We start from the raw sequence: 19,698 nt of genomic DNA on the forward strand, positions 1-19,698 counted from the left end.
AAGAGTCCGAAGTATGTCTGAAAGAACCAACGAGCAAGAGATCTACAGCACTCCGAGACTCGGCCGATTGGCTCTCATCCTGAAGCCGCATATCTATCCACAATCTTCGAGAAAAAAACTATTTTCTGAGTGAATCTACCACGGAATTGAGGGTTTTGTTTTGCAGCCAGTAACATAACTAGAGGGGAAAAAAATTATACCACGAAAAAAGAGAATATATACATGGAAACTAAATACAACCTTTCTAACTAAATAAGTTTAACAATATATAATAATATAAAGCGTAATATATACCTTCAGTCTTCAAACCCCACTGAAGCATTCATTTCTTTTCCAATCTTTTAATTTCCCTTCCCTTCTCCTTCTTTTGTGGTTTCATCATTCCTACTTGTTTTTTCTGTCCTCTCTTTAGTTAAACTCTCTTCCTTCATTCTCTCTTCTTCTCTAGTATCCGTTTCATCTAATCATCTTACTACTTTTAGTTACTTCATCTTCTAATCTACGATTTCAGAAGCATATAAAGAATCAATACTGATTTAGGACATTTGATCGAACACATGGTGAGACCTAACGATTCATGCAAAGTCTCAAGCTTAATTAGCAAATTTTGGGTGACAGTGGCGGCCTGTAAAGTGAAACCAAGCTGGCCTTCATTTTCGTATGCTGACGTGGATGTGGTGTCTTGTTTAATCAAGGCTGGGAAGTGTTGGTTTTGTTGATATTCGAAAGTCAAAACTCTTATTCAGCTCTTTCATTTGCTCAAAATTTGGGCATTCGCGCTGTGATCGGTTCTGTCAAATTTGTTCCAAAATTCGGTCAGTAGAAATGGAATTCCCCAACCTAACCCTCAGAGGACCTGCCAACGGATACTCCACGCTCGGCCACGTGGAAGATATTTCGCTGGATATTTACCAAAACGGTCGATAAGAACGGACTCATCGGCGAAGCACGCCAAATGTTCGAAGAAATGCCTAATAAAAAAGACGTCTGAGCTCTATGGTTCTTAATATTAGTGCCTTGATCGCTGCTTGGCCATTTGAAGTGAAGAGTTATAATTTCCTGCTCTGACGCGGGGTTGTTTGAAGAACTTGTGTGGTTTATAAGTGGTTCAAGAGAATGGCATCCATACAATCTCAAATGAATGGAAAAACATTAGTTTCCATCAAATTGACATTCAAAGAATGGAAACGTATCAAGTGGTTGCTCTGTTTTACGTAGCCAATGAAAATGGAGTCACGTTTGGCCTCTGCAAGAGCAGTTTTGAGGAGAAACTCTGAGAAAAGGGACTCACTCACACCAGAAGATAGAAATGAAAATGGCAGAGCATATATTGTAGAGCATTCTCAACTCTTTTTCGGTATATAAGAGGATACGGGTCTAAACTTTTTAACTGCATGTCCATAGCAAGTGGAAGTGATTTATTTTTATTATCTTGATGCAGAAGGAATAAAGAAGTAACTACTAGGTGTTTATATGAAACAAAAATTTACAATGTAGTGAGAATAGAATATCCTTCAGGTCCATAACAGTTGGTCTTGACTACAGGGGAAGTTATCGGCCACAATTCATGTTATTTGGTGGGTGATGGGACAGAGATTCCACTCTTGGATTCTAATTGGGCGATACTCCGATTGTGTCAAGATCACAGATGAGGATCAAATTTCGTGGATTCGGAGAAGATTCAGGAAGTCGCAGGGGATCGTGCAGAAATGGCAGAAACCAGAAGCTGGGATTGTAAAAGTTAACGCAGACGCAGCTTTCAATGCTGACCGGGCTGCTATTGGAGTCGATGCGGCTAAGGCCATGGCTGTGTTTTTAGCCAAGTTTAGGAATGTCAAGCTGGTTATTTTTGAAGGGGACAGCAAACTAATCATATGGATAATCTTGGAAAAATGTCGGGTTGTCCGTTTTGGTGTTTGCTTCACGAGCAGATTCTGTTAGCTTCGACTTCCTTTGAATATTGTAGTTTTGTTTGGGTTTCTAGGGTCGCTAATGTAGTTGCCCACAAACTGTGCAAGGATTTACCTCAGATTCTTGTTCCTGGGGTCTGTAGAATTTCTGATATCTCTCAAGATGTACTTTTGACCAATTTAATGGTGGTGTTTGTTGAATGAAAGTGTTGCAGTTAATATATATATATATATATATATATATATATATATATATATATATATCTATGTATGTATGTACTGCCACTGTTATTTATTTTTATTTATAAAAATGCACTGGTAGTTTTTATAAATATAGATATATAATATATGTATATATATATATATATATATGTGTGTGTGTGTGTGTGTTGTGTCCCCTTGCTAGATGTGTACTAAACTTGATAGAATTTAATCGGAAGGGATTTTTTTTAATATATAAATATATGCAGAGAAGTGGGGGGTCCATGTTGGGTATGCTGAGGAAAAGAGTTTTGCCCAACCAGTGGCCATTAATCCTTGCTTTTATGCCCAACCTGGGATGGAAACAGGTTCATCCGAATCCTCTATTCTCTCTGGAGTTTCAATGTCTGTTTTAGAGTGCTATTGTTGCCCTATATTCGCTTACAAACTGTGATGATATTATTAAGGAAAATAACACATATTAAATCACGTGTGTTTTAGTGGAATCTCGAATTTAATTTTTAATTTTCAAATATATTGAGTTCATATCCTCTGTTTAACTAAAATAGCAAAATTATACTCTAAAATGGATAACAGTGTCACAAATTTCTCTTTAATTGATATTAACTCTTATATAAGAAAAACCGAAACAAATCCAAACAAGTACCTTAACTTCCAAATTTTCAATTTTGAAATAAAAATAGCCTTATATTAAAATTAAATAATAAAATTCATATCTCCCAATAGATGACTTCATTCCGTGTTCGAATTGCAACTTTGAATCTTAGATTTTATGTTCGAATCTGTGATTTTGATGACTATCAACTGTCGATTTTTACTCATTTACCTCTTTATATCTTCACGATTAAGAGACTGTTGTTTATGTTTTAGTTTTTAAATAAATTACATATATGACGTCACCACTACAAATTTGGTTTTCTGATGCGCATGACTATCAGATGCGACTAGTCGCACCTAAAAGTCGCATCTAAATGACTTTCGGGTGCGACTAGTCGCATCAAATTGTCAACCAGAAGTCCAAAAAATTTCGCTAAAATTATTTTTTCTTTTGAGTATAAGGTGCGACTTTTCGCACCAAATAATTAAAAAAACTTTCAGGTGCGATAAAGTCACACCTTATTGTTTAAAATTTTAACCGGGCCAATTCTCCCCCTCATTTTTTCATTCAGTTTTAAAAACAACAACTCCTCTCTCTCGTATAAAAAAAGGAAGAAGAAGAGAGAACCGAGAGGGAGGGAAAGAGAGATCGAGTGAGAGAGAGAGAGATGATAAGAGAGCGAGAGAGCGAGACTGAGAAGGGGAGAGACCGAGGGAGAGGACGCACGACCACCAGCACCAGCCCGAGACCCCAGCCCTGTGCGCGCGCCATCTAGCCAGCCACCGAGCCCGAGCGCCACCCGCGCGCGGCCGAGAAGGAACCAGCGCCGCCGCGAGCACGTCGAGGACGCCGGAATCAGAGGAGAGGAGAGCCAATCGGAGATATTCAAGTGAGAAATTCTTTTCCCCAATTTTGAGATTCGATTCTAGGGTTTGGATTGGGGTTTTTCTCTCTGATTGTCTTAGGGTGATTTTCGGCGTGGATTAGTATTTGTTCCGGATTTAATAGTTTAGGAATCGATTCAATGATGTTTGTTCTTGATTTAAACTGAGTTTGCCTTTGATTTGGATCTTGGCCGTGTGATAGTGGTGTTGGCCGAGTGTTTAAGTTGATATGGATTTGAGCTTGGTTTTGTGACGTGATTCTGAATTTGTTCACTGGTTATTTGAGTTCGAGTCGGCCGTGTGAATTTTTGGCCGTGTGTATTGTTTGGCTTGATGAGATTGTGTGGTTCATTTTGGTATGTTTTGGCTGGATAATGTAAGGCTGTTTTGATGTCTTGGCCGTGAGGATTAAACCAAAAATCTGAGAATCGAGTATTAATTTTTATGGTTTTGTAGTGGTTTTGGCTGATTTCTTGGTGTGGATTTGGCTGAAATCTGTGTGGTGTGTCGTTAAAAGTAATGGTTTGGTTTTATGATGATTTTTGGCTGATTGCTTTGGTTTGGTCTTGGCTGAAATGAGTTTGTGATTTTGCTGATGTTTGGCCGTGAGGTTGTTTATGTCCGTGTGACCTGTTTTGGTCGGGTGTTTCCTTGGCTGTGACACTTGTTTTGGCTATGTGATTCATTTTGACTGTTTGTGATGTTGAAATTATAGGAGTGGCCTTGTTCGATTTGAATCGGTTTTGGGACGTGAATATGAGAATCGCTTGTCTAATTTCTGGAAATTTATTTGGATGAAGTGGGTTATGAAAAATTAACGTGTGTGTGTGAGTGTCTCTTGGTGTGCATGTGGTTTTGTTGTTAACCGAGGTGCCGAGGCTACGATGGGATGGCGGAATGGCTGTCCACGCCGCAAGGGTTGGTAAGCTTTGGTTCGTCGAGAAGGAGGCGCTAGTATGCGCTGTACGGGGGCTACGAGGACGCTGCTGTTTCGGCAGCGGGACGGCACGAACCTTGAAGGTTCTGGCCTCGATTCGGGGACTTGAGGAGTCTTCGATTAAGTTAGAGCGAGTCGGGTTTTGTTTCGGGTTTCGACTCGAACTTGGCGCCAACCTTGAAGGTTCTGGCCTCGATTCATCAAGTTGTATATATGAGTCGTTTAAAATTATTATTATTATTATTATGTACGAGTGTTTCAAATTAACACATTATTATTATTACATATGTTATCATTATTAAACTCGTTGATTATTCACGTAATTATTTAGTATTCTTATCCTAGTTATGTATTAAAAATCGAGTTCGACTATAAAGTTATCTTTGTAACCGAAAAAGTTGTGAAATAATTATTATATAATTAAATTTAGAATAAAAGTTAATAAAATCAGCATATTAATTTTTTTAAAAGATAAAGAGCATCAGATAATCAAGACTTTCAGGTGCGACTAGTCGCACCTGATAATCAAGACTTTCAGGTGCGACTAGAGAATCAAGACTTTCAGGTGCGAAAAGGACTTTCAGGTGCGACTAGATAATCAAGACTTTCAGGTGCGACTTTTCGCACCTGATAATCAAGAGAATTATCAGGTGCGGACTTTCGGGTGCGACTTTGTCGCATCTAAAGTCGCACCTGAAAGTGCACTTTCAGGTGCGAAAAAAGTCGCACGTGAAAGTGCACTTTCAGGTGCGAAAAAAGTCGCACCTGATGCTATATTTTGTACTTGTTGGAGAATACAGGGGTGATATCAGACACAAATAATCACTCTAATACCACTTGTTGGAATTACGGAGGTGGTATCAGACACGAACAGTCGCTCCGATCCCACTTGTAGGAAACGAAGGGAGTATCGGACACAAACAATCGCTCCGATACAACTCGTCGGGATTATGTGCTCACCTTCATAACCATGTAAGTTGCGGAATAAATTAATTACACTAACAAGAGCTAATTAAAAGAATGGTTATCTAACAAGATCTAGATTTACTTTATTAATTAAATAATGAAAGCATTTAAACATGTCAACCAACCAATAAGATAAGAGAACAAGGTACATAGAGAACTTACAGATTGGGCTCACGAACATAATCTTCTAGCATTCACAATCCGTCCTCGATCACTTTGATCTCTTTCTTCAAGCTTTCAGATCCTCGTCTTTGAACGCCATGATCTCCTTCTTCAAGCTTTCAAATCCTCGTCTTTGAATGCCTTGATCTGCTTCTTCAAGCTTCTAGATCCTCGTACTCTTCTTGATGGCACCGTAGTCTTCCGAAACGTAATCTCCAGACGAATAAAGAAATACGGCATGGGACCACACTCTTTAATCTCACACGATCAAGAAACAAATGTTGTTTCAAGATCTCACTCTTATTTTCTAAGAACGGAATAGAGCAATTCCAATGAGAGAAAGAGAAGTCGGACAACACTAGAGGAGTTTGGACGAATTTTCTTAATGCAAAAAGTATATTTTTCTCTTCTCATGAACACTCTATTTATAGTAGCAGAAATGATATATTCTTGGTAGTTTCCAAAATATATTTTTTCATTTTTATTGTGTTCACACTAGTGAGTCAAAGCTTGGTCATTGAATCTCATATCATGAATCATAGTTTCTCCCTTAGCCATCAGATCAATATCTATGATATTTTATTTCCTGTTTAAATAAAGAATATTTATTGATGATAGAATAAAGAAAATATATTATTTCCTTTTAAATATTATTTTCTCATGAAAGAGAATAAACGACAATTTCTTATTTCCCTTTAAATATTATTCTCAATAATATATATGAGAGAGAATAAAGGGCAATATCTTACTTCATTTTTAAATATTATTCTCTCATAATATTCATTAGAGAGAATAAATGATAATATCTTATTTCATTTTAAATATTATTCTCTCATTATATTCATGAAGGAGAATAAATGACAATATCTTATTTCCTTTTAAATATGTTTCTCTCTCCTTTATTTAAACAACTAAAGAGAAAATATTGATAAGTACCAATATATGAGGAACATAATATAAGGCACACGGCCATGTGGGTTTTGCGCAAATCCTTATGCACGAAACCCTAAAATTCGTCCACCTCATTTAGTGCAAGGTCCGATTGCTTAAAACACAATTAATTATTTATTTACTTGATCCAACAATAAACAAATAAGTAATTGATTAATTATTTACTTGATCAAATAATAAATAATTAATACTACCATAAATAATTATTTAATTATGCAAATACTCATATTTAAGAATTGATGCTGCTGTCAATCACAATTACAGCTAGTGAGATTGTAATAATGAAACACATTATTATTAGAGGTTCTTCATTCGTCTTATCGAAGCCGAATTGGGGACTATGGACCTAGTAATAGAAGCTTAACAAATCCGATGAAAAGACGAAAAAAGTCATTTCTCTTTTCCACATCGATTTGTCTAATCTTGGTCAGACTCCACCTAGGTAAGCCAAGACTAAACTCTCATTTATATTAGAATTATATTTATTCATCATGACGAGTGTCCACTAATCTAGTAAGAACGTGATCAAGATCTTCCATGTTCAACCCGTATCGAGAAAGGTCAATTAATCCGTTATACCTTTCTTGATACATATATACCCTAAGCATTGTTGCTTCCCCAGTGAAAGATTCTTCCGAGCGTACATACTTCGGAAGTGCCGGCAATCTATCAGTTCTGGAATCAACCCTTAGGTGAGTGAACATTGACCTTCTTTCAGGAAGACTGGATTCCGTATCTGTCAACGACTTCTAACTCGAACCATGCTCCGAAACTCCCAATACATAAGCTGTGATTAGCATGATAGTAGACTTTTAGGGAATGAGTCAAAGAGTTTGATAACATGATCCAGTGTCCATGATCACTTCAGGATTTAGATCAAGTCTCACTGTGACCATGATAGCGACCCCGATTAGTGTGACGTAACAGTATTTAAACGACACATCTACAACCAAAGTCTGTCTGGGTCGTACACTTACCACAAGTGTAGAATGCTCGCACGTCGTGATCAACCTTCACTAGTGTTCCGCATATATGACTTTAGATACAACTGTCCATGCATATATTAGTCATCGACCATGTTTTAGCAACACCGACTGAACTCAAGTGCCCATCATGTGACTCAGTTTAATACGGAGACTGTGGATGATAGTTGCTATTGATTCCGATATTAGACCTCAACCCACTAATCATATGTTGCTAATAAAGTAAACCATTATTCTATTTCGTAATCATTTATTTATTATCTCTCGTGGGCAAGAATTCCTAACAATCTCCCACTTTGACCAGAGAGAATAATGCATTTCCTTTTAGTAATTTTATTCTTAGCCATGTCATACAGACATCTAGAATTCTGACCAGGATTGAGATTCCCATCATATGGAGTCTCACCTTAATCTATTTTGTTTTATCAACGCAGTTCTTGTTTTAACATTCTTTAGTTCATGCTACTTTGCAAGTGATCATTGACTTACCTTTGTAAGGTCAATTCAAGTCGTTCATTAGTATATCAATCTACTATAGAATACATTAACACATTGCATACAACTAGAGCATACACCAGAATTTATATCTTCTTGATAATAAGTCCCCTATCACAAGTGTACATCCTTTTGGCACCAAGACTAGTTGTACCATAGCATGTTTCAATCTCATCACCACTAACTATAGTGTGATATCATTGAACATATTTTTTTAATAATTGTTATTGACCTATTTCCATTACTTGGTTATTACATAGCAGATCCTTATTGGTCGTGTTCATATTCAATAAACACAGGACTCAAGGTTCTACTATATTTATAATAACTTAGTATCTCACTATTTCCATAAATCATCGTGTTTTTTGCACAATTGTTAGATTTCTCGGAAATTGAGCATTGTCAAGGGACTAATGGTTAGACCTTTTAATGACAATGTCTTTAGCCTCGTCAGTCGAGCTTTATATACCTTATGTCAATAAGTATATTTGAGATAATATGGAAAGAGCTAATTGTTTCTAAAACTTAGGTTATATAAACGGTCAGCTCAGTCAATTTCCTTGAGTCAGTTATTGACACGTGTTTAAGGAGTTACACATACCGATCATTCTCGAAATATCGATTTTATTCAATAAACTCTTAAGTACAATCGTACTTAGTTTATTTCAGTCTTGGATCAACCTTTGTGAAGGTTTTAGTACTTTCACTACTTTGATCCATGTCATAAGTTTTTCAGAGCTATATCCATAAGTACAGTTCAACTTCCAATTGGAAGACCCAATGAATCGGTTGGTGGTATCAGAAGAGCATCATTGTTGCCAATGTCTCTAATCAAGGGCTCAAACCCCTTTTGTACCATTAAGATTTATATAAGCTTGAATGCATTCATTAATCATTTATAGATCCCTTCTAATCCATTAAGTTAAAGACTTAACTGGCAGATCTACTAAATTGGGTTTATGACATCTTTAAGTTATAGTGATCTTCGTGATCAAATCTTTCACAGAGTGGAAGATATTGTTGATGGTATTGAGGTGACGAAGATCCTTGCAAGGATGCTCCCACTATTTCATTAACACTGTTCATGAGGAAAATATCATTTTTCCTTAAGTTCTATTTATCGATTTATCGAACCATGTGGTAAGATAATTTAACCTTTCACTTAAATTATTTAATGATAGCAATACGTCATCATTAATGATGTATCATTAATGATGAGCTTGATCTTGTGAAGGATGTTGCTATGGACTAAACAACAAGTAGTTAGGTTTGGAACCTCTTACTTAAATTATTTAATGATAGAAATACGTCATCATTAATGATGAGCTTGATCTTGTGAAGGATGTTGCTATACATTGAATAATAAGTTACTGGATTCAAAATCTCCAACTTAATTGTTGAACATCAGTGACTAGGATCCAATTAAAGATGCTCCCACTTAATAATTTGAAAAACATAGTGGCTAGGGTCCTTTAAAGGATGCTCTCACTTGAACTAGAGTAGCTAGGTTCTTATTAAGAAAGCTCCCACTCTTTTTGTGAATTAGAGTAGCTAGGTTCCAATTAAGGACGCTCCCACTCAATTAGAGAACTAGAGTAGTTAGGTTCCAATTAAGGAAGCTCCCACTTAATTAATGAAGTAGAGTAGCTAGGTTCCAATTAAGGAAGCTCCCACTCAATTAATGAAATACTAGTGGCTATGATCAAAAAATGCTCCCACTAAGTCATCAACATCAACAATAACTTTTGTTGTGTTTCCTTATTACCTTTTATTCGCACGAATCATTGTTGAAACAAGGTGACATTCCTTTAGATGCTCTTAGAGCTCCAAAGAGTTCTTAAACATATAAACATATTCAATTATAAGAAATAAAAAAATTAAATGCTTATTAAATTTCTAACAGAGATTTAACTAATAGAACATTATAATGCTCACTTATAGTGTATGAACTGATCATTAAGTCCTACATACTATATAACATCCACATTTTTAAGCATAAGGCATTCATGCATAAACATTATCATAAAAACTTCAATTGCATTCCAAGAATCAAAGAGGGAATAATATTCATATGACACAACCATGTATTCATAATCAAACATAAAACATAATGTAATGTATAATAGAAAAGAAAAGATTCATCCTATTTGAAATAGCCGAGAAGACTACAGTTCATAAATCCTCGGATGATAAAGACACATCACTACTACAAATTTGGTTTTCTGATGCGCATGACTATCGGGTGCGACAAGTCGCATCCAAAAGTCGCATCTAAATGACTTTCAGATGCGACTAGTCGCACCTAATTGTCGGCGGAGAAACAAAAAAAATTCGCTGAAATTGAGTTTGATTTTGACTATCCGGTGCGACTTGTCGCACTGGATAGTTCAGATTTTTTCCGAAATTTAAATCTCCCCCTCATTTTTTCGTCCAGTTATATGACATGGCATTCTGATTTAATTTATTTTCAAATATCATCAGGTGCGACTAGTCGCACCCAATGCGTTATTGGGTGCGACCTGTCGCATCTAAAAGAGTCATCAGGTGCGACGATGTCGCACCAGTTTTCTAGGTTTTTATATAAAACCAAATCGCCTGCACTTCGTCTTCTTCATAACCAGCGCCGATTTTCTCCAAAAAAAAAACTTCTCCCGCTCATTTTTACTCTGCACCGACCTCTCCACCATCACAAACCACCACAACCACCTCCACGAACCTCCACAACCACCAAGTCCTCCACAGCCACCACAGCCACCTCAAAATCTCTGCCTCACACTCTCTCCGGCCGGCCGCTCACTCTCTCCGACCTCTCACTCTCTCCGGCCGGCCGCTCACTCTCTCTGACCTATCACTCTCCGGCTCACTCTCACTCTCCGGCTCTCTCTCTGCCTCACTCTCACTCTCTCCGTCAGGTCATCGTTAGCTCTTCCGGCCTAGCTTCCGACCGCCGCGGCGGAGTTATCTCACTCTCCTCATCACTGATCTCTGCCTCACTCTCTATCTCTCTCTCACTCACTCACACTGTCTCATTCTCTCAAACGTGCTCAGCCTCGACAGCCTTGGCGTCTCTGCCCCGACATCCCCGCTGCCTCGACGCGTGCTCAGCCTCGGCGTCGCTGCAATCCCGATAAGCTATCTCTCACTGCCTCTCTCTCTCTCTCTCTCTCTCTCTCTCTCTCTCTCTCTCTCTTATTTTCCCTTTGACTGAACTGCTGCGCTGTCCCGTGCTCAACCGTGTCAAGCTGCTGTCCCGAGCTGCCTCGTCCCTACTGTTTCGACGAGTCTCTGTCCTCGACGAGTCTCTCTCCCTGCTGCACCGAACCGTCGCTGCCTCGATCCCTCCTCCGCCGTTTCACCGAGCCGCTCTTCCGCTGCACCGAGTCTCTATTCCAAGTAAGTCTAGCTTTTTAAAAAAAAAAAATTATTGTTTGTTATATAAGTTGGCTGTTAGTTTAGTTAATTAGGCTAGTTGATATAAAATGTTAGTTAGTTAATTAGTATGTAAATGTTAGTTAATTAAATAGATATGTTAGTAATTAATTGTTTAGAATGTTAAGTGTTAGTATGTAAATGTAAATGTTAGTTAATATAATAGTAGTTAATAATTGTAAATGTTAATTAGATAGTTAGTAATATGTTTAGGTTCTTTAATTTAATTTTATTTAGTTTAATTATGTTAATTGTAATTGTTAGGAAATTGTAATTAATTACAATACCATGTTAATGTTTAGTAATGTGTTTAGGTTAGTGTTTAGTTTAAATTTGTTTTGTTTTAATTAGTTTTGATTTATTGTAATTTATCAATTAGGAATTGTAATTAGTCTAATAATTACATGAATATGTTGTTTAGTTTAAAATTATTTAATGAAATTAAAATTGTCATTGTAACATGCTACTTTGAAATTGATTAGTAATTGTAATTGATAATGTCACATGTTTAATAATTTGATTAGTTTAGGTTAAAACTAAGTTTTATTTGTGTTTTGTGACATTTTTTGATGTTTTGTGACATGTTTAGTATAAAATGAAGTTTAGGTTAAAATTAAGTTAATGAATTTGTGATTAGTTTCATTTGATTTAACATGAAATGAAATTGTAAGTTTAAATAAGAAAAATAGTTTGTGAAATGTTTTGATAGTTTGTGATATTTTGTTTATTAGGCTTTTTCATTTATAAAATGTTGTGACCGAACCACGGAGGTTCGGTTTAGGGCTGAGCTAATTTGTAGGATAGTTCTGGATGGTTTGTATATGTTTTTAAATAATTTTGCAGGTTTTTGGTTTGTCAGTATAATAGGGGAAACTCTGCCGAAATTTCGGTAGAGTTTCGAATCAATTAGTCTAAAAACTCCGAACTTATTCAATCCGAGCTCAAAATAACATACAATTCATAATCTCTCTTTCATTTTGTTCTCCGTCGTCCTTTATCAATAACTCTTCAAAACTTTCATTTCTCGCTCTCATTCAGCGAAATGTCCAATCCAAGTAGAGATTGGATCACGGAGAATAATCGGGTGACATTGCAGTACAAAACCGGTGTTAACGAGTTTATTCGCGCTGCAAGAAGATTCCCTAACGAAAATGACAAATATCGGTGTCCTTGCAAACCTTGCAACAACGTGAGATGGCACAACATCGGGGTTGTCAGGAATCATTTGCTGAACAAGGGGTTTACCCCAGGCTACACAAAATGGTATCATCACGGCGAGCTCGAGCGTGTCGTCCTTCCTCATGAAGAAGATTCCATCAGAGGAACAGATCAGAGAGGAATAGTAGGATTGCACGGTGCTGTGGAGGATATCAGGGATCACGAGGATTTCGACGATGCTACGGAGCCGACCCAGAGCGAGGTGCGTGCAGAGGAGCAAGTTGAAGACCTCTTCGCCGAGTTGGAAGCAGAATTGTACCCTGGATGCAAATAGTTTTCTTCTTTGTCGTTCTTGGTTTCGTTGATGCACCTCAAAGTCACGAACCATTGGACGAACAAGTCGTTCACAGAACTCTTGTAGCTCTTGAAGAAGTCTTATCCAGCTGGTAATCGAATTCCGAAGAAGCATTACGAGGCAAAGGCGAAGCTGAAGCGTTTTGGCATGGGATACGAGATGATCGATACGTGTATTAACGGCTGTGTCCTATTTCGAAAAGATCTCGCGGAAGTCGACGTGTGCCCAGTATGCAACGAGAGCAGATGAAAGCCAACTGGGAAAATGATACCGTAAAATATTTTGCGATATTTTCCCCTGAAAGATCGATTGAAGCGGTTGGACAGGTCTCGACACACGTCGCTTCTGATGCAGTGGCACGAAAGAGATCACGTCAGGGAAGTTGGTGTTCTACGACATCCTGCGGATGGTACGACATGGAAAAACCTAGACGAGAGATACCCAGGCTTTGCTGCAGAGCCTCGAAACGTGCGGCTTGGACTAGCTGCGGATGGATTCAATCCGTTCGGAGAAATGAGTCTATCGTACAGCATGTGGCCTGTGGTACTAACTACGTACAATTTTCCGCCTTGGTTGTGCATGAAGAAATAGTACTTGATGCTGACGCTTTTGATCCCGGGGCCTCGCTCACCAGGAAAGGACATGGACGTGTTCTTGCAACCAGTTGTCGAAGAGCTGAAAGAACTGTGGGAGACCGGATTCCGCGTTCGAGATGGCGCCAACGATGAAGTGTTTCGATTGCGTGCCGCGCTACTCTGGACGATTAACGATTTTCCGGCTCGATCATATTTATCGGGATGGAGTGGCCAAGGGTATCTCGCTTGCCCGACGTGCAACCTTGACATGCCGTCTTTGAAAGTCAGAAATAGGATCGTCTACTACGACCATCGTCGATTCTTGCGTACGCGTCACCGATTGAGAAAAAGAACCGATCACTACAAGGATGGATGTACCCATTTGAGAGATACCTTGGGACGTTAAAACATTTTGTAAAAAATAGAGCTAGACCAGAAGGCTCGATTGCGGAAGCTTATGTTGTAGAAGAAACTCTAACGTTCGTTGCAAGATATCTTGAAGATAAAAAAAAGTGTCGATGAAGTTCAAGTGCGAGAGCTCTCTATTTTTCGATCCGAGATGTGTGCGCCTTATGGGATGATGAAGCCGATAGTATTAGACGATGAACAGAAAGAGAACGCGGAGTAGTACATCTATACCAACTGTCCTGAAGTGGATCCATATTTGACGTAAGTTATCGTTGAGAATGTGTTTCAATTCATTATTGTATATATTGCTATTGGAGTAATGTTTTTAACAACAGTGAGCATTTGGATCTCTTGAGCGAATCTGGAGTTCGCGATATTGAAGCGGAGCATAGAAAGAGGTTCAAAATTTGGTTTGAGAATAAGGTAATAACACAATATCAATGCAATTTTTTGATAAACGCACAAGTGCTAATCAATGCTTTCTTTCGTAATCAGATTTTTGATATGAAGGCTAGTGGTTCTGACGTGTCTGACGAGCTCTATTCGCTTTCGATCGGTTCCCTTCAAGTCGATATCCGAGCTGCTTTGTAAATGGCGTGAAGTTCATCACTCGTCGTCTTGATAATCAACGAGTCACTCAAAATAGCGGTGTATGTGTGCTTGTGGATGATTTCACTTACTATGGTCGAATGGAAGATGTCATCGTCGTGAACTATAGGCATAGCTGTAGTGTTGTATTGTTCAAATGCATTTGGTACGGTGACAAGTATCATGCAAACCGACTAGTGCACACCGATAAGACTACTAGAGAAACGAGTGCTTATACTGCGAAACAGTGGTTTAAAGAGGAGCCGTACGTACTCGCGACTCAAGTCAAACAAGTTTTTTACATCGAAGATCTTGTTAAAGGCGGCGACTGGGAAATCGTCCAGGAATGCAATCATCGAGGGATTTGGGACATTCCTGAAGTTGACCCCTCCAACTCAGCCTCGATCCCATTGACTATAGAGTTGTCAAACATCGAGCGTTTGAATCATCGACACGAAACCGATGAAGCTGAGTTAGTGACTGTCGTTGACGATGATGAAGAAGATGATGAGGAAAATGAGACGGGTCGTTTTTTAGGGAAAAGATGTTGATGTCGATATAGAAGATGATATTAACATTATAGGCATAGATGACGATGAATAAGTAATATCTTTTTTGTATATTTATTTACTATAGTATGTAACCACGGTTTTCCTCCGCCATATGTGAGGTTTGTTAATAATAAAATCCGTGGTGCCATCCACGTTTTTTTAAACAGAAAACTAATATTTATTTACTAATATTGTTCACATCTTACAGGATGTCAGATGCAGGTGGAGATGAGTCTTCGCTACACCGTTCAGGAGCAGGTGGAGATGAGTCTCCGCTAGAGACACCGGGTTCCCAAGGTCCTAAGAAAACAAGGGAACAAAAAACTGGCTCTACTTCGGCAAAAGCAGCGCTTGGGGTACCTGATGCGAAAGTTGTTAGGTATGATCCAATCAACCAAACCTTCTACCAGGATGTAAGCAAAACAATAAAAAAGGTAGGAGTATTCAACAACCGTGTCGGCGCTTTGGTGAAAGTCCATATCTCGGTCACAGTTCGTGATTGGAACGAAGTGACGCCCCAGATGTTGGGCAATATTCTGAGCGCACTTCATTCCGAGTACACTTTCGTGTACAAGGATGATGAGACCGAGGAGCTGCTTCCGGCGCATTGCTTTCGTCATCAGATTGACCAGACTATCATTCGCGATGCAAAGCGAATGAGGAGCAACCAAAAGTCTAGATTATCAGCGACTTTCTTAGGCAAATGTTGCGGGCAAATAAATGTCGCCAAGAAAAAAATCCCAAAAGGATATCAAAAAGACGATTGGGAGAAGGTGATAGAGGAGTTCGCAACTGACGATTGGAAGGTAATGTATAATTCAAAAAAATTATGTTATCTTGTATCAAATCGACTTATAACGCAATTTAATATTTGCAGAAAAAGTCTGATCGCAACAGGGACAATTCAAAGAACAAGAAAACGATGTCCAGACAAGGGTCGATTTCTTTCTTGGGTCATCTACATTTGAACGTAAGTTTATTCTAATTTTGTAATATTTATTTTGCAATAAATACATTACTCATATTTTCATAAGAACTGCAGAGTAGGGAAGATGGGACTTTGGCTTCGGCGTTAAACACGTGGGAGAAAAAACATCAAGATGATCAATGCAATTGGACGACAGATTGGGCGCAACAAGCATTTGTAAGTTACTTTTGTTAATTACTTGATAATCAATATTCGATAATCTTAATAATTTTTTTAACATATGTTTGAAGGCGCGAATTATGCCTCAAGTCGAGGATATTCAGCGACAAGCAGCGGAGTCAGGCCAAACGTTTGACATAGACCAGGCGGAGCAGTACGCGATGGATACTGTTCTCGGGCAACGTCGAGATTGGTATGTCGGGATAGGTCCCTTGATCCCGAGATCCTCATATCTCTTGGCTCAGGCTCAGGACGACAGCTCGTCATCAGGTTCTTCATCGAGGCGCGTTCCAGATCCAGTGGTTAGCGAGCTAAAAGCAGCGTTGGCCGCACAACAGGTCGCAATGGAAGAGATGAGGCGTGAGCAACGAGCTCAGATGAAGGCGTTTCAGCGACAGTTCTTTGCCTACACACAGCAGCATCTGTCTACCATGCAGACATCCCCCGCGATGCTGCACCCTGGGACGACGCCGCCATCAGCTTCAATGCCGAATGTTCAGACGCTGGCATCCGCTTCAATGCCGAATGCTCAGACGCCGCTACCAGCTTCAATGCCGAATGCTCAGACGCCATATTCGGTAGAATTTCAGCGACATCGTTCGAGCGGCAGCGCACCAGGACGCCAAGGCGCACGAGGAAGATTTGGCGGAATAGGAGGCCGTGCATTCAAGAATCGGAAGACTTCGAGTGAAAAAAGGAAACAAAAGGAATAGATTGTAATTTTTTTAATTTATTGAACGTAAATTATCAAATTTTATGAATTTAATATTAGAATTTCTATTAAATTATTTATATAATTATTCTAATTAATATTATATAATTATTATTATTAAAATTATTTAATTAATTTAACAAAAAATATTGATTCTAATAGAATTTTTTATATGCTGATTCTATTAGAATCAGCATTTAAAAAAAAAAACTACAGAGAATCAAATGCGACTAGTCGCATCTGATACTTTCGCGGGAAAAGTATCAGATGCGACTAGTTGCATCTGATTGTACTGTAACCCGCCAAAATATTAGGCAGGGAATGAGTATCAGATGCGAGTAGTCGCATCTGATAGTATATATCCCGCTTTAATATATTTTTTTGGAGTATATGTAGGTGCGACTTTTGGTGCGAGAAGTCGCACCTAAAATATCGCACCTGATAGTGACGACTTTCAGGTGCGACAAGTCGCACCTAAAATCATCAGGTGCGGACTTTCAAATGCGACAGTGTCGCATCTAAAGTCGCACCTGAAAACACTTTCAGGTGCGACAAAAGTCGCACCTGATGCTATATTTTGTACTAGTGCATCAATATGTTTGAAATATCAATCCAAAAGATGAAAATATAAATTAGCAAGAAATTAGATCTTGAGACGGAGCATCAGCTTCTCTACAACTCGGGCTTGAATCCGACATTGTTCAGCAAGCTCATCAACACTTGCGTGCTCCATCAGATCTACTCTGCAACAAGAGAAGAAGTATGCTTATGAGTAATTATCCTCAAAAAAAATTTAGGATATCTTTATTCATGAATTTTAAGGTACCATACCAACATTCTTCTTATTTTTCTCAAGCTCGGCCAAGCACAAAGGACAATGCATTCGCCAATGGCCTTCGGTGTTGCAGTGATGACATTTACCAACGCTTTCTTGTTTCTTTTCTTTTTCTTTTCCACCCTCTTGAAGGTTTTCTGTTCCCTTTTAGCGGGAGCTTTCCCCTTTGAGTACTAGCTCGTGCCTTAGATGACTCAGCACCAGAAGTCCACTTCTTCTTGGTTTTCTGAGATGAACTCTTGTCAGCATAATTTTCCGACCCTTTGTTCTTACCATGTCAAGTGATAGACTCGAAAGTCTGTAATTCATTCAGTCTGTAATTCATTCCAAAATGAATTCAGGATTATTCCCACCTGAGTGACCTCATCCATTTGTGCCCCATGGAGTTCAGCCTCGGTGAAGTAGTTGGTCATTTTCATGACATGATCCATCACCGGGGTTCCCACTGCCATCCTAGTGCTAGTGTACTTACGGGTGAGCTCTATGCGGGCTTGCTCGCTTTGCATCCCAAACATTTCCTGCAGCGAGTCAAGGATTTCCACGGTAGTCTCATTCCCATCCATTTTTGTCCCCAATGCATCTAATATGCTCGCGAGCATGTAGACCATAGCTTTGTTGTTGGCCATGACCCAGTTGTCATAATCCTCCCTTAAGTTCTTGGAGGCATTAGGAGCAGGAAGCGGAGGTCTCTCTTCAGTGAGGATAAAGCGTATGCTTTCACTCAACAACACGATGTTAAGGTTCGACTTCCATTTCGGGAAGTTATCACCAGTGAGAACATCTTTCGACAACAAGGCCATAATAGGGTTCGACATGATTACTACAATTTATAACAACAATTATTAGCAATATGAAAAGAAACAACTATAAAAAAATATTTAGGATATAAAAACATAATGCACAATCACGGGGAAAAAAAAACTAATCTCTAAAAAGACCCATTTGTCATGACCCGCAGGACACCCATCGTCCTCGGAACGCGACCTTTCCCATAACATTTTCATAAGCCATTTACATTTTCGAACGAAATGAAAATAAAACATTTTCAAACGTTATTTACAAAACGTTTATTAAACAAACAGCGGAAATAAAATTAATTTACATATAAGGAATAGCAAGGGTTCCTAGAGCTAGTCCACTAAAAATCGGTAAATTTTTTCGCTTTTAAAAGAGTTACAAAAGAGCGAACTACCCTAGTTGACTATTAGTAAGCACGGGCCCATATTCGTGCTTACCGAGTTTCAAAACATAAAAAGAGTTTCGGGCCAATTATTTAAACGTTATTATATTATAAAATTTCTTTCAAAAGCTATATAAAAACTTTCACGAGCGTACAAGCTTGGTTTCTAAAACCTGATACCCATTTCCCAAAAGACACTTCTTATGCCACATGTCGTCATGAGAGATCTACCTTGACTAGCACTCCTGCTTCACCAGAGCTTTTCCTTTATATACAAGGAGAATGATTTATGGGGTGAGTCACACCGACTCAGTAAGCAGGATATCTAACCTAGCACTACATGAAATGCATGGTTGCAGATAATGAATGCATATGATAGCAGATGACAGATTCAGAAGAATAAAGAAGTTCAATCACTCAATCAGACTAACAAAAGTTCATTCAATCAACAGAGACATATTCAGTTTTAGAACCCACTTCTAAAACAACCAATCACATAATCATATAGGAATTCGGCTAACAACCGTCTTCCTAGAAACTCATCCATCTCACTCATCCCGGCACCTTACATCAGTGGATTGACCAATCAACACTTCAGTCTGCAACCGTCCATGAAAGATGAGTAAATCATTCCGAGAACTTGAGCTTAGCC

The 19,698-nt window shown here is 38.6% G+C and overlaps 1 protein-coding gene across 1 annotated transcript; it reads right to left on the minus strand.

Annotated features, from left to right (window-relative positions):
* Positions 1-17,674: 17,674 nt before the first annotated feature.
* LOC149389528 (uncharacterized) lies at positions 17,675-18,681 on the minus strand. The gene is made up of 2 exons (XM_089622651.1): positions 18,380-18,681; positions 17,675-17,774 (listed from the first exon to the last, which is right to left on the minus strand). The coding sequence occupies exons 1-2, from the start codon at positions 18,679-18,681 to the stop codon at positions 17,675-17,677; spliced, it is 402 nt and encodes a 133-aa protein (XP_089478777.1).
* Positions 18,682-19,698: the final 1,017 nt, after the last annotated feature.

The sequence above is a fragment of the Urtica dioica genome, chromosome 8, assembly GCF_054948205.1.
Source record: "Urtica dioica subsp. dioica isolate 48M chromosome 8, U.dioica_male_clone48M_v1_H2, whole genome shotgun sequence".
Taxonomy (NCBI): Eukaryota; Viridiplantae; Streptophyta; class Magnoliopsida; order Rosales; family Urticaceae; genus Urtica; species Urtica dioica.